This window comes from Muscardinus avellanarius, assembly GCF_963383645.1.
Source record: "Muscardinus avellanarius genome assembly, chromosome: X".
Lineage (NCBI taxonomy): Eukaryota > Metazoa > Chordata > Mammalia > Rodentia > Gliridae > Muscardinus > Muscardinus avellanarius.
Window position 1 is genome coordinate 41773601 of NC_137792.1, and position 15126 is coordinate 41788726.

The window sequence follows — 15126 nt, forward strand, 5'->3', positions numbered from 1 at the left end:
GGGCTCTCCAGCATGGAGCCCCTCCACACACCCCGGTGACAGGGTGGGAGAGATTTGGCATGCAGAATTAGTAAGGGACAGTCAGGGAGTTCCACAGAAGTTCATTGGGTGTTCGGAGATATGGAAGACTATTGCAGGCAAATGGCTATCTCTGGTGCCAAGATGCTGCTTTTTCCTTCTCTGTCCTACTGATTTTGTAATAAAGATTTTTTTTTGGTGGTACTGGGGTTCCTGGAAGCCCTTCTACCTCCGGGCTACACTCCCAGACCCATCTTTACATTTTTATTTGGAAACAGGGTCTCCTAAGCCAGCCCGCGTGGCTGGCTTCGAACCTGCGCGATCCTCCTGTCTCTGTCTCCCAAGCGCGGGGATTACAAGCGTGCGCCACCACGCCCGGCTAAGATTTTTAAAGCTGCACCGAGCTGTCTATTAGTTTTATTTTTTCTTTAAACAAACTTTAGTTGAATAAGAAAAAGAGCCATCAGCACCATTTAAACCTTAACACAGCCTCAGCAACACAGTGAGACCCTCCACAATTTAGTGAGATCTGGTTTCAAAATTAAAAAAAAAAAAAAGTTGAACCAGGCACTGGACGCTTGTAATCCCAGTACTTGGGAGGCTGAGACAGGAGGATTACAGGTTCGAGGACAGCCTCAGCAAGTAGGAAAACTCTCATCAACCTAGTGAGACCCTGTTTCAAAATAAATAAGGGCTGGGTAGCTTGAAGGCAGAATGCCCCTGGGTTCAATCTCCAATAGCCCCCACACAAAATAAATAAGTAAAATAGGGCTGAAGATGTAGTTTGGAGGCAGAATGCCCCTGGTTCAATCTCCAGTACCAAAATAAAAAAAAGACTAAAGTTAGATCTCTCTCATCCTGCACAAAAGTCTACTCAAAGTGGATCAAGTTTCTGACTTTTAATCAGTGTCCTCAATAGAAGCAGCCAGGCTGGAGGCAGAGCATGGGCCAGCGCTCCTACTGGCACCCACAGCCCGTCCTCCTTGCCTGCGGCCAGGTAGGTCACAGCACCGGTCAGGGAGCCAGGCGTGGGACTGGCCGTGGGCGGGCCACCAGGGGAGAGCTCCCCTGTGGTCAAAACTTGTCGCGGGGCGCCCGAGAGTTCACGGGGCCGACGAATGGTCATGGAGTCCAGGGCCCGGGAAGCCGCGGACCCGAGGGGGAGCAGAGGAGGTATAGGGGGTGGAGCAGGGTGGAAAAGGGAAGGAGGGAGAGTGTCCCATTCTCCCCTTACCCCGCTTGTTTGCTCCTCACCATTTCCATCTTACAGGTGGTAAACAGAGCAGCTCTGACGCCCAAGAGGCACTGGCGGCGGGCAGGGGCCCGGAGGCCAGGGCTGCGTTCCAGGACCCCACCCATAGTCACGCCCGAGCAGAGTAGAGGCGCACCAGTCGCGGGGGTGGGGGGTTCAGGGGTCTCCTGGGAGATGTGCACGGAGGTGTCTGGGGACACCTGGACATGCAGGGTCCATGGTTAATGGAGGTGAGGGTGTGCTGGGAACCTGTGGAGGGGCAGTCCAGACCATGTGGGCAAGTAGGGGCTCCTGAGGGGACTTCTGGGAGCAGCAGGGGGCCTAGGCTATCTGGAGGGGCATCCGGGAGGTGGGGGAAGTTCCTGAGCTACAGGGGGTGGGCCGTGTTCTCTCGGGATGCCTGGGAAAAGCAGTCCTCCGCCCCACACACACCCACGCACACGCGCACACACAATCACCCCCGGTGACGGGGTGGGTGGGAGAGATGTGGCATCCAGAGTTAGTAAGGGACAGCCGGGGCACTCCACAGAAGATATTCATCGAGTGCTCGGAGGCGTCCAGGACTATTGCAGTGAAGTGGCTAACTCGGGGGACATCGTGGGGGCGAGGCGGGGCCCCACTGGCGTACCCGGGGAAGGACGGGGGTCCCTGAAGAGGGGAGGAACGGTCGGCGACCTCCCGAACCACGGAAGAGTGGCCCGGCGTCTGCGGGCTTCTCGGGGAGCATTTCTAGGTCTTCGGAGGTCGGGGATCGCGGGTGTTCGCCGAGGCACAGGGTCGGCGCTGACCTGTCCCCTCTTCCGCGCAGGCCGTGGCCTTCCCGGGCCAGCGGGCCCCAGCGCCCGGCAGTTCCTGGCGCGCCTGGACGCGCGCCCCCTGGCGGCCCGGGCCGCTGCCGACGTGTCGGCGCTGGTACGCAGGGCGGGCGCCACATTGCGCCTGCGCACCAAGGAGGGTGCGTGATGGGGCGGGGCCTCCAGGGGGCCGGGCGGCGGGTGGGATGCGGGCGGCGGGTTTGGGCGGCCGGTGGGTTTGGGTGCGGATCCCCGGGAGCGGCCCAGCAGCGGGATTCGAAGGGCGGGGCTTGGGGGAGGAGCTTCTAGGGGGCGGGGCCTTGGGATCAGCTTAGCATATTCCTTTAGGGTTATTGCGGTAGGCGAGCAGCAGAGGCTTATCTTCATTCGAGTGCTGGACTGGATGGTTAATCCAACCGTTAGAGCTTGGAAATTCATTTCTGAGGAAGTTTAGCCTGGAGCGCAGTGTGGGCGAGTACTCAGTTAAGGGGCGAGCCATGAAGGCCAAAAGGTGGCGGCTCTGAGAGCATTGTGGGTGGGGTCTGGGATGTGAGGCTGTAGATGAGGTTTGGAGGCAAATAAAAGGGTGGGGCCTGAGGTGCTCAGTGACCAAATCCTGGAGAAGCAGCTGCCAGAGTGGGCCTTGAGGTTGTATTTGAGACGTGAGGTTCGTGTATTAGCATCAGATAGGGATGTTGGAAGGATTATTTAAATAACTGGCCCAATACAATGTGTTAAGATGATTGGGTCAGCAGTTATTCGTGCGCTAAGCCTTTAAAATTAGTGAGGTAGTAGTGGGAGGAGTGGTCCCCACAGAGTTAAATGATGAGAACTCAGAGGGCTGGTCCCGGATAGTTTCTATTGTGCCCCTCCATTGCTCTCCACTGGAATTTCCCACTCCCCAGCCATTAGCGAGCTGGACTCTGCAGACATAGAAGTCACAGACAGTCGCCTGCCTCACGCCACTGTTATGGAACATCAGCCAAAGGTATAACCTCACCCTTCAACTCCATGCCACCTGTCTTGGGCCTGGCAATCTATGTATACTCCTGTCCTTCCTCCAGCATCGCAGGTCAGAGACTTTGGGTTTGTGCACCAAGCCACCTCGAGGGACTCAGGGCAAAGCAAGCTGTGTTTCAAAGCCACCCCAGGCCTCTGGACGGTTCTCCGTGGAGCTGGTCCGCGGTCCCACAGGTTTTGGCCTTACCTTAACTGGGGGCCGAGATGTAGCAGAAGATGCTCCTTTGGCTGTGCGCGGGCTGCTGAAGGATGGGCCGGCACAGCGTTGTGGCCGTTTACAGGTCAGCACTAAGCAGCCTCCATTGATGGGTGGGATTGAAGGCTTTGGTGCTCTGCATCTGTCCTTCCTATACTGCCCCTGCCTTGCGTTTGCAGGCTGGTGACCTCCTGCTCCTCATCAATGGAGAGTCAACACAGGGCCTCACCTATGCCCAAGCTGTGGAGAGGATCCGGTCTGGAGGCCCCCGACTCCGTCTTGTGCTCCAAAGGCCTCCAGAGACCCATCCTGGCAAGCTTGAAGGGATGGGAAGCCCTCAGAAGAGAGAAGGTAGATTTCTCAGGGGAGAGGGGCCCAGAATTTGTGATAGGTAGGAGAGGCTTAGTAGAGTGGAGATGCTAGGATTCTGGGTGGAAAGGGTTTGGTAGTCTCAGTAGGGATGGCCAGTTCGATGTCTGGGTGAGGTTATGATGTTCTCAAAAGTGGGGGCAGGGAGGGGACCCCATCCCAGGATAGGAATTTCAGAGGAGAAATTTTGAGATATAGGGAGAGGAGACGAGAAAGGAATCGTAGGTAAAATGGGTTTTCAGCCAGGTGTGGTGGTGCATGCCTATATTCTTAGTGCTTGGGAGACTGAGATAGAAGGGTCACAAATTCAAGGCCCGCCTCAGCAACTTAGCAAGACCACAACTCAATGAGGTCCTGTTTCAAATAAAGATAAGATAGGGCTGGGGTTAGAGCTCAGAGGTAGAATGCCTCTGGGTTCAATCCTTAGTACCACACATACACACCAAAGCAGGTGTTCAGAAGGAAATCTTAGTCCTTGGAGAGGAAGGCAGAATGCGCCCCAGCAGGAAAGAGATGGGATGGGAATCTAGTGGGTAGGGGGTGTAGTTCTTGAGAGACAGGGTTGATAAGGGAAAGGATTACGAGTCAAGAGAGGTGGGACAAAAGAGGGAAAACTCAGAGGTCCTAGGTAGGGGAGGGTCAGTCATAGGCCAAAGCCATGGTCTTGCTTTGATTTTCTTTAGGGATTGCAGAAAGTGATTTGTGAGGGGCAAGTCCTGGATCAAGGTGGGGAGGGATCTCAAGAATGGAGATGTTGAGCTTGTGAGAGGTATTGCCAGTCACTGAAGGGCTCTTCCAAAGAGGGGAAACAGGGAGGTTTCTCATTGGGCACTGTGGCACATGCCTGTAATCTCAGTATTTGGCAAGTAATCTCAGTACTTCAGCAAGTACTACTTGCTGAAGCTGTCCTGGAACCTGCAATCCCTCCTGTCTCAGCCTCCCAAGTACTGGGATTACAAGTGTCTGCCAACCACAAACAGCTCTATTTAAAAAAAAAAAATCTTGCTGCCGGGCGTGGTGGCGCATGCTTGTAATCCCCGGGCTTGAGAGGCTGAGACAGGAGGGTCGAAGGTTCGAGGCCAGCCTGAGCAATTTAGTTTAAAACCTGTTTGAAACAAATAAAATATAAAATATAAAGAGGTGGGTGTAGCTGGGCGTGGTAATGCAGGCTTGTAATCCCAGTATTTGGGAGATTGAGACAGGAGGATGATAGGTTCTTGGCCAGCCTCAGCAATTTAGCAAGACTGTTTTTTATTTTTTATTTTTATTTTAATTTAATTTAATTTTTTATTTTTTGGTGGTACTGGAGGTGGAACCCAGAGGCTTTCTCCGGGCTATACTCCCAGACCTTTTTTATATTTTATTTGGAAACAGGGTCTCACTAAGTTGCTGAAAGCCTCACTAAGTAGCTGAGGCTGGCTTTGAACCTGTGCAATCCACCTGTCTCAGCCTCTCAAGCGCGGGGATTACAAGCATGCGCCACCACGCCCGGCAGCAAGATTTTTTTTTTTTTTAAATAGAGCTGTTTGTGGTTGGCAGACACTTGTAATCCCAGTACTTGGGAGGCTGAGACAGGAGGGATTGCAGGTTCGAGGACAGCTTCAGCAAGTAGTGAGACTCATCAACCCAGTGAGACCCTGTTTCATAAATAAAATGGGCCTGGGGGTATAGCTCAGAGGTAGAATGCCCCTGGGTTTAATCCCCAGTACCACAACAAAAGGAAAGAAAGAAAGAAAAGAAAAGAAAAAAATATAGGATGATTTAGCTCAGAGGTAGAATGTTCCTGGGTTCAATCCCCAGTAACTAACACACACACACACACACACACACACACACACACACAGACACACACACACACACACACACACACACACGCAGCTTGGTGAAAGAGAGAAGAGGAGCTAGGCTCCAAGGTAGAAGGCCCCTGGGTTCAATCCCCAATGCCATAAAGGGGGGAGATCTAAGGGTGGTCTCTCCCAGGTCCTTGGGTTCTTCTGGCCCCTCTCAATTCCTCACTCCACTACCCAGCCTAACCCGCAGTCCCGCCATCCCCAGATCGCAGCCCAGACCCTGGGGGTCAGGAGATGAGGAGGTCTCCAAGTGCCAGCGTTTCCCCAGTTAACCACCCTCGATCCGGTAGGATGCCAAAGACCCGGGAGAGCCCGGAGCCTAGACCAGAGGCAGCGGCCGACCTTCCCGCAGTTCGGCCTCCTGATCGCCGTGTGGAGGACCCGGACGACAGTGTCCCTGGTTCTCCCGGACCCTGGCTCGTGCCTAGCGAGGAGCGGCTCTCGCGGGCCCTAGGGGTCCCGGGGACCGCGCAGCTGGCTCTGGAGAAGGCGGCCGGAAGGCGGCGACACTGAGCACGCAGCAGACGGTCGGTGTGCTCTCTTGATACCATCCAACCTGGATCGGGTGTGCCGATAGCCACGCACTAGCATCGCCCCATTAGCCTCCACTTGGCCTGGTCCCTACTCCCGTTGTACAGTCGACTGCCCCACATTCCCCTCTCAGCGTCAGCGGTACGGCCCCTTAGACCAGCGCTTCTCCTTCCGGGAGGGGAAGGTAATAAAAATGGTTGATCCAGTCTTGACTTGCCTGGTGCTTGCAGGCGGGGTGGGGCTTCCCAGTTCACCCTGGAAAGGAAGGGGAGAGTCGATCCGGTTTCGAGGAGGGCCCCTGGTAAGCAGTGACAAGCTGCTTGCGGTTTCTTTCACGCCTCCAGATGTTTCTTCACTACTGGGTATCCTCACTCCAGTGGCCTTGTCCAGAACTGCTTTTCTCTTTGCCGGCCCCCTCTTCTCCCCATTCATTCATTTCACTCTTTTTGGGGCCGTGAAAGGTTGGCAAACAGTTATCACGGGCGGTGTGGGAGATGCAGAGGCAGGTGGGGTTAGACCAGTATCCTCACTATCCCGGCTTGGAATCTTCCAGACCCTCAGCCGAGGTCTGGATAGCAAGTCTATAAGCAGGACGGCCCTTCTCGCTAGGAGTTTGCGGTCTCCCACTTCCGGCCCAGAAGGCCAACTTCTGTGAGCATACACTGCCACCCTCAGGGCACAGGCTGGGGCCCTGGACCCCCCTTTGGGTCAGAGCCGGGAAGGTGTGAGTCAGTGTCCCCGGCAGACCAGGCTAAAAAAGGCTGTAGAACCTTTGGGCCGTGCCCCCCTTTTCCATAGATGGTGACGAACTGCAGCTGGGCTTGTGCGCACATGCCATGTGCTGGGCGTTCCGGTCCCGGGAGAGACCCAAGTTTCCTCCACCCTGGGAACACAGTCCCACAGCCGGGGCTTATCCCGTCAGCGAGCGAGCTCAGACCAGGGTAGCCCCAAGGCAGACGCTGTTTGAGTCCAGAAATGCCCTGTCACCTCTGCTGTCACCACATCCTGAATGCTCAGCTCCATCCCCCCAAGGAGGGAAGCTGTGGTCAGACAGGAACAGGCAACTTTTTGCCCTATGGGGAAGAGGTGGGGAGGGGAGAGGGGAATTAGAGGGCCTGAGTGTGAGCATATGGGGTGCTGTTTGAGTGGAGGCGGACTGCAAAGCCGAGCTGGGAGCTGGGGTATGAAGAACTGAACATTTGAATGGAGTGTGGTGGTGCATACCTGTAACTCCAGTACTTGGAAGGCTGAGGTGGAAGGATGGCAGATTTGAAGCCAGCCTCAGCAACTTAGCAAGACCCAATTTTAAAATAAAAAATAAGCCAGTGCTGGGGATGTAGCTCAGAGGTAGAACACCCCTGGATTCAATCCCCAGTAACCCCCCTCCTCCGCCCTCACACACAGAAAGTGAACCATTTGAATAGTTGGTGCTGCAGACATTGTGGGGGAGTGTGTCCTGCTTGGAGCTACCCTTGACCCAGACCTGGAGGAGGTGAGGAGCTACGGATGTCAGGAAAAGTCTCAAGTGTCCCATTCTTATAAACAGTCACACCCAGGGGCTAATAATAGTACCCTAGCCACCATTTCCTTAGCTTTATCCCTGCTAGTGGCTTTAGTGCAATATTTAATTTCATAATATTAAATTAAATTGCACGTCTACTTGACAACTCCCATCTGTCCATTTCACAGAGGAGGAAAGTAAGGCCCAAGAGTGCAAATAGCTTGAGGTATGTGTGTGGGGGGCTGTCAAAAAAGAGTTCATTAAAGCCTAGCCAAGTGTGGTGTTGTGTACCTGTAATCCCAGCTACTCAGGAGGCTGAAGCAGGAGGATTGAAAGTACCAGGCCAGCTTTAGCAACTTGGTAAGACCTTGTCTCAAAATGTAAAGAAAACTAAAAGCTGGGCATGGTGGCGCACACTTGTAACCCCAACATTCCAGAGGCTGAGATCTGAGGATCGTGGTTCACCGACAGCCTTGGCTTTTTAGTGAGGCCCTCCACAACTTAGTGAGACCCTGTTTCAAAATAAAGAATAAAAAATAGGTCAGGGGGTTTAGCTCAGGGGTAGAATGCCCCTGGGTTCCATTCCCAGACCAGCAAAAAAAAAAAAAAAAAAAAAGAAAGAAAAAGAAAAAAGAAAAAAGAAAAAATGGGCTGGGGTGTGGTTCAGTAGGAAAATGCCCCTGAGTTCAATCTCCTCTAAAATGTTAATCAAAGCCTGATTTTCTTTTCTTTCTTTCTTTTGTGGTGCTGAGGATTGAACCAGGAACAATCTATCTCTGAGCTACAACCCCAACCCTATTTCATTTTCTTTTTGGAAACTGGAGTCTTGCTAAATTGCTGAGGCTGGCTTTGAACCTGGGATCCTCCCATCTCAGCCTTCCAAGAACTGGGATTACAAGCATGTGCTACTGCACCTAACAAAGTTAACCAGAGTCTGATTTTTGAGCCTAGCCTCTTACTCTCACCTGTATTTGATAAAAATTAATAGACCCTTAGCTGTATACTTTGCACTGAAGTACGTACTATGGAGATGCTTGGGGAACAAGACAAAAATTTCTATCCTTGTGTAGTGGATGTAATGAGGGTAGATGAGTCAGACAAAAAAATGAATACAGAAGAAGATAGCAAAAGGGCAGGGCGGAGCCGGGCGTGGTGGCCCATGCTTTTAATTCCAGTACTTGGGAGGCTGAGACAGGAGGATCATAGGTTCCTGGTTGAGACAGGAGGACTGAAGGTTTGTAGCCAGCCTCAGCCAGTTACTTAGTGAGGCCCTCTGCAACTTAGTGAGACCCTGTTTCAAAATAAAGAGTAAAAATAGGGCTGGGGGGTGTAGCTCGGAGGTTGAATGCCCCCGGGTTCCATCCCCAGAACTACAAAAATAAATAAATAAATAAAAATAAGACTGGGGGTGTAACACAGAGTTAATGCCCCAGGGTTCAATCCCCAGTTCTCATAAAAAAAGAGGAGGGGGGCAGGGCATGATGGCCCATGCTTGTAATCCCAGTACTTAGGAGGCTGAGACTGGAGATTCGGAGGTTCAAGATAGCCTCAGCAACTTAGTGAGACTCTTGTTTCAAAATTAAAAAAATACCAAGGTTGGGGGTGTAGCCTGGAGGTAGAATGCCCCAGAGTTCAATCTCTAGTATCAAAGGAAGAAGAAAAATAGGAGGAAGAAGAGCAGGGAGAAGGAGGAGAGGAGGCTGCAGCGAAAGGAGGTTTTGTTGGAGGAGATGGTGGTGGTGGGGATCTGGCCTCTATGAAGATGTGACATTTGAGTTGGAGCCCGAAAGATTGGACGCCAGATGAAAAGCTAGGGGGAGGGCATTGACAGCAGCAGGAGCTGCAAGTGCAAAGGCCCTAGACAGCTGAGTTTGTATTGTTACAGAAATTCAGAGATTTCTCATAGTATTGGAAAGCACACACTCAGCAGTGGGAAAGTATGTTGCTGTCCCTTCCACTATTCAGTCATTTCTTCAGCAACCTGGGCTGAATGGGGGGAGCCTCTTATTTTTTTATTGGTGCATTATATTCATACATCATATTGGGGTAAAAAACTTGTGTGTACATACATGCACACATCACTGATTTAACCCCAACCAATTCCCACCCCATTCCCTCCCCTTCCCTCCCTCCCTTGCTCGGCTTAGTGGTTGACTTCGATATGTTTAAGTACATTTTGTGTTTTAGAGATTCTCCTCTTAAGAGCAGCTAGCCCTGGGTTTGGATCCTCCTGGCTGTCCAACTCTGATTCTTCACCTCAAATGAGATGAGAATAAAACCAACGCCAAGTCTGGAGGGTATGTTCATCAGAACACTTTGGGCATCTTGAGTCCAGGCAACCAAGTGCATGCCTCAGATTCAGACACAGAAGCTGAGCCAGGAGAATTTACTTGCTCAGGGGAATATACTTTATGAAGGCCAACAATGTTGTCATCCACTCTTGTATTTCAGAAGCCATTCCCTTATCTTTCCACGCTCCCCATAATAAACTTGTGAACCCTCCCCATTACTTGTGTAGGTTAGGTTAGTCATCTTTCTCCTCAGAACGAGGAAACTGAGGCCTAGATGTAGGGCCAGGGCTTCTTTTAATTTGTAGTGCATAGCGTCAGATCCTGGGCTGCCTGGCCCTGTTAACAAGGCCCAGCCCCATTCACGGAGGCGCTAAATGCTGGCCAGGCCCTGTTCTCCATCAGCCTTTGTTTGCATCAGCACAATCTCATTCTTATCACTACTAGAGGTTTATTTCACACCTCACTATCCTTATCTGCACTTTGCAAGTTCAACAAGCTCTGGAAACCCACTGCCCCCCAATCCCACCTGCCACAATTTGGGTACCTTTGGGTACCACACTTAACCTAAAGAAGAACAATGTTAAGTCCTTATTTATCCCACTTATGGTGAACAGTCACACTTTCCTTGAAGGAATAATTAACTTTGAACAGCTTACACCCTGCTGAGCATGTTAAGTAATATATACATGCACTAGGAAAACGGTCTAAAATCCAAAATATTCTGAATTCTGGAAACATACCCTCTCCAAATCTGTCAGGTTTAAACCATGGGCTAGGCAGTTTTTCTTCTAAGAAAACAGAGTTGGTCCCTTTCAAAGCCAGAGGCTGAAGCAGGAGGCCCATAAGTTGGAGGCTCAGCAAATTAGTGAGACTCTATCCAAATAAAAAATAAGAAGGGCTAGGGGTGTAGATCCTGGGTCCCCTCCCCAGGACTGCAAAAAAAAAAATACAAATAAATACAGGCGGAGCGTTTAGAAATATCCCCACGCCTGGTACCGGGGGCTGTCAAGCATCTCGAAGGTGGGGGGCTCCGCGGGCTGAACCCAGGACCCGAACAACCCAGGGCAGGCGGAGCGAGGGGCTTCCGGGGCGGTGGCCACCTGGCCCTGCCCCCTGTGGCCCCGCCCGCTTGGGCTCGGCTCGGTGATTCACTCCCTCCTTCGCCCTGGGGGCCCCCTTCCCGGCCAGACGGCGGGCAAGACGGCTGGGTGTGCAGCGTCCTAGAGCCCGCGAGCCAGCGAGCAGATCCTCTGCGCCCTCAGGGACTCCAGCCCACGCCATGGCGGACTCCGAGCGCCTCTCGGCCCCCGGTTGCTGGGCCGCCTGCACCAACTACTGGCGCACCCGAAAGGGACTTATCCTGCTCGCTGAGATTGTGAGCGTTCCGGGCCGGGCGGGTGGGCAAAGGCGGGCTGGGGCGGCCGCCAGACCACGCGGTGCTGGAAGGTCTGGGGTAAGGCAGGCACGTGGTCGGGGGCGCACCGCAGAGGGGCGCAAGTGGCTGGGTTCGTGGCCGAGGCTGGAGACTAGGGGTGCAGGTAGAGTCGGTGGGGTTTGGGGGCGGTGGTCGAGAGTTGGTGACGCACGGGTGAGGCGAGGAACTTATAACTCCTGTAGGAGGTTTGGTGAAGGGAGCCCCCCACAATTCATCAGTGGGTGCAACAGAGGGGTCCTGGGGGGCCGGGAAGTGAGGTCCTCCCGTGGCAGGGCGTGGCGCGGCCTGGGCACTGTCGGGCGGGCTGGCAGAGCGCCCAGAGGTGGGGCCTGTTGGGGTGGGGCCCCGTGCGCTAGTCCTGCAGGGTAGCGCGCCCCACCCACCGCCAGCTCTTCCTCGCCCTTTTGAGACCTTAGCTCTTGGAGCGTCTGAGGAACTTTGGTTTTCCGCCTCCCCCTCAAAGTGGGCGCCGCCTTTGAATCACTTGTGAAAGGGGTGCGGCGCCTTTAACAGAGCCCTACCCCTCCAGTGTCATTCTCTCCACTTCCCAAAGGGGTTGCCCGGGGAACCGCACGGCCCGCCTCCTCAAGTTCTGAAAGCTGGCGCCAGCAGTGCCCACAAAACACCTGGCAAAGCCACTCCCCTAGGGCTGCCTGCGTCCTAGAAGGGGAAGGGAGGAACTGAGGCACCTGGCTCTGCTCCTTACTTGCTGGGCGACCCCAGGGAAGCCTCTTAACCCCTATGTGACTCACTTTTTTCATCTGTGAAATGGACACACCAGTAATAGTATCTAGCTCATGAGGTTATTGCGATGACTAAGTGACAGTACTTTTCAAGTTCTTAGAACAATGCTTGGGACACAGTGAGCACACATAAAATATTTAGCAATGATCCATGTGTCATTTTTACTGGTCCTGGTAGACATTCCAGAAATGGAGCACACGCCTGTAATCCTAGTATTTGGGAGGCTGAGACAGTTGGATCGCAGGTTTGAGATTAGCCTTTGCAATTTAGTGAGACTCTTAGCAACCTAGCAATATCCTGTTTCCAAACAAACAAAAAAAGTTTTAAAGGGTTGGTGAGGGGGTGTAGCTTGGAGGCAGAATGCTCCTGCTTTCAATCCCCAGTACCAAACACAAGAGAGAAATGGACTTTTGTTTTTTGCGGTGCTGGGGATGGAACCCAGGGCCTTGCACACATGCACGCTTTCTACTGTTGAGCCATCCACCCAGCGCTGGGGAGTAGATTTTATTTTTTCTGGTATACATTTGAGTTTGAGACCCCTGTCTCCCAATTTAAACCCACCCCCTTCGCCCAGGGAGCTAAGCAAAGCCCCCTTTCTGGTGTCACTTTTCCAGATACTGTGCCTAGTGATTTTGATCTGCTTCAGTGCCTCAAGGTCAGGGTATACTTCTCTGTCAGTGATCGAGATGATCCTTGCTGCTGTCTTCTATGTCTTCTACATGTGTGAACTGCACACCAAGATGCCATTCATCAACTGGCCCTGGAGTGTGAGCTGGGGGCCAACCATGGAGGGGCTGGACAAGAGGCCTGGGCAGTTGGGATTGTCTGGGGAACTCTGGGTGCTGACTTTCCTCTTCTCTCTACCTCTCGCAGGATTTCTTCCGATCCCTCATAGCAGCAATCCTCTACCTGGTCACCTCCATTATTGTCCTTGTTGAGAGAGGACACGATGCCAAAATCGCTGCAGGGGTAAGGGCTGCATGAAGTAGGGTTGGAGGGTCCAGGGGCCATTTCTGCCTCTGCTTCTGGTAGAAAGTGCGAGAACTGCAGCAGTCCACACTTGTTCTCAGTGCCAGCAGGAAAGCTGGGCACCAACCAAGGTTTATCTCCTGAGATCATTTGTTGTAAAAGCTGTCCTTTGTCAGACACAGGGACCTTTGAGGGAAGTACAAACGGAAGCCTTGCTACCATCTGTTTGAACTTTATGTCAAATGCAGTAGGAAGTGTGTCCCTTATGTGTGGGGCCACGGTGTGGCTGCCCTGTGTTGGGTGGTACTGGGGGGCAGGGTGGGGTAGAATCCAGCCTCCTGGCCTTTCCCCGTGGCTCTTAGTCTTCCCAACCTGGGACTGGAGTCACCATCCTGCATGAGACAGTCCCTGGGGGTCAGAGGATGAGTAAGCTGACCACCTAGTCCATACCCCTTCACTCCCATCTCCACCCCCAGGTATTGAGCCTAATGGCCATGTGCCTCTTTGGTTACGATGCCTACACCACTTTCCCTCTTCGGCAACAAAGACACACGGCAGCCCCAACTGGTAAGTATGTATAAGTGCCTATTGGTTGCTGAAAGGAGAGGAGAAAAGAAGGGCTCTCCCAAGGAAGGGTCTGAGCGTCAACTCTGTCCATGATTGGTACTAATGTCTCTTGTACCAATAAGTACCATGAAGCTGGGCGTGATGCCTCACACTTGTACTCCCAGCATTTGGGAGGCTGAGACAGAAGAACCACGGTTCGTGGACAGCTTCAGATACTACTTAGGCCCTTTGCAACTCAGTGAGACCCTATTTCAAAATAATGAGTACAAAATCGGGCTGGGAGTGTAGCTTGGAGGTAGAATACCCCTGGGTTCCATCCCCGGTATTGCAAAAAACAAAAACAAAAACAAAAAAACAAAAAACAAAAAAACAAAACCCAAAAGTACCATGAGCTTCAGCTTTTCTGTTTGTAGAATGGGCATAAGAGCTTGGTGTAGTGGCTACACCTATAATCCGAGTACTTGGGAGGCTGAGACAGGAAGATTGAAGGTTCGAGACCAGCTTTAGCAATTTAGTGAGGCCTTTAGCAACTTAATGAGACCCTGTTTCAAAATAAAAGGTCTGGGGCGCCAGGCATGGTGGTGCACCCTTGTAATCCCAGCAGTTGGGAGGCGGACACCAGAGGATCAAGGTTCTTGGACAGCCTCAGCTACTTAGCGAGGCCCTTTGCAACTCAATGAGACCCTGTTTCAAAAATAAAGAATAAAAATTAGGGCTGGGGGTGTCACTCAGAGGTAGAATGCCCCTGGGTTCCATCCCCAGTACAATAAATAAATGAACAAATAAATAAATAAATAGATGGCTGGGAATGTGGCTCAGAGGTAGAATGCCCCTGGGTTCAATTTCCTGTACCTACATACATAAAAAGATAGAGCTGGAGGTATAGCTTGGAGGTAGAATGCCCCTGGGTTCCATCCTAGTACTCCTCCCCTCAAAAAAATGGGCGTATGGATCCAGCCAATGCTTTCTTTTTTCTCTTGCAGACCCCACAGATGGTCCGGTGTAGGTGAACTCCTCCCATTTCTCTCTACAACCTGGAAATAACTCCTTTAATGAAAAAACTCCTGGCCCCCACAACACTCCCAGCCAACCAATTCCCTGCCCCCTATGGAGGTAAAGTGCCTTTACCAGGAGAATTTTGTCTTCCGGCTTGCCAATTAACCCTCCTGGGCATGAGCACCTTTATGGGTGTCTAGGTCCCCTTCCTTTTTGTAGTATCCTAAAGGAGACTACCAGTTCTTCCTGACCGTATCCCCACCTAAACCACAAAATGAGGGAGGTGGGTGCCTCTGACTTCAGAGGACAGGCTCCACACCCCTGATGGCCCACTCCAAAATAACATCCGTGGTGTGGGGGGTGGTTCTGCGGAAGGAGAAGTAAATAATAAAGAGATTGTTAAAAAATCTATGATAATGAATAAATAAATCCTTCCATCAAATAATGGATACATCTCAACCATCAGAAGAAAATTGGGGAATGGGGGGAAGCTGGACCAAGAATGCAAAGAAGCCAGGCCTATTTTTACAACAAATATTAAAATACTTCAATAATACAAACGAGGAAGGGAAGGAGGAAAGGAATTTATGACT

At 52.1% G+C, this 15126-nt stretch overlaps 2 protein-coding genes across 2 annotated transcripts; both read left to right on the plus strand.

Moving 5' to 3' along the window:
• Window positions 1-1142: 1142 nt before the first annotated feature.
• Window positions 1143-6012, plus strand: MAGIX (MAGI family member, X-linked; the record flags this gene model as incomplete). The annotated part of the gene is made up of 6 exons (XM_080719255.1): window positions 1143-1191; window positions 2079-2225; window positions 2970-3052; window positions 3129-3365; window positions 3460-3631; window positions 5705-6012. The coding sequence occupies 6 exons, from the start codon at window positions 1143-1145 to the stop codon at window positions 6010-6012; spliced, it is 996 nt and encodes a 331-aa protein (XP_080575381.1).
• Window positions 6013-11101: 5089 nt separating this feature from the next.
• PLP2 (proteolipid protein 2) lies at window positions 11102-14543 on the plus strand (the record flags this gene model as incomplete). Its single annotated transcript, XM_080719378.1, has 5 exons — window positions 11102-11197; window positions 12616-12768; window positions 12875-12970; window positions 13447-13537; window positions 14521-14543. The coding sequence occupies 5 exons, from the start codon at window positions 11102-11104 to the stop codon at window positions 14541-14543; spliced, it is 459 nt and encodes a 152-aa protein (XP_080575504.1).
• Between the last annotated feature and the right edge of the window lie 583 nt (window positions 14544-15126).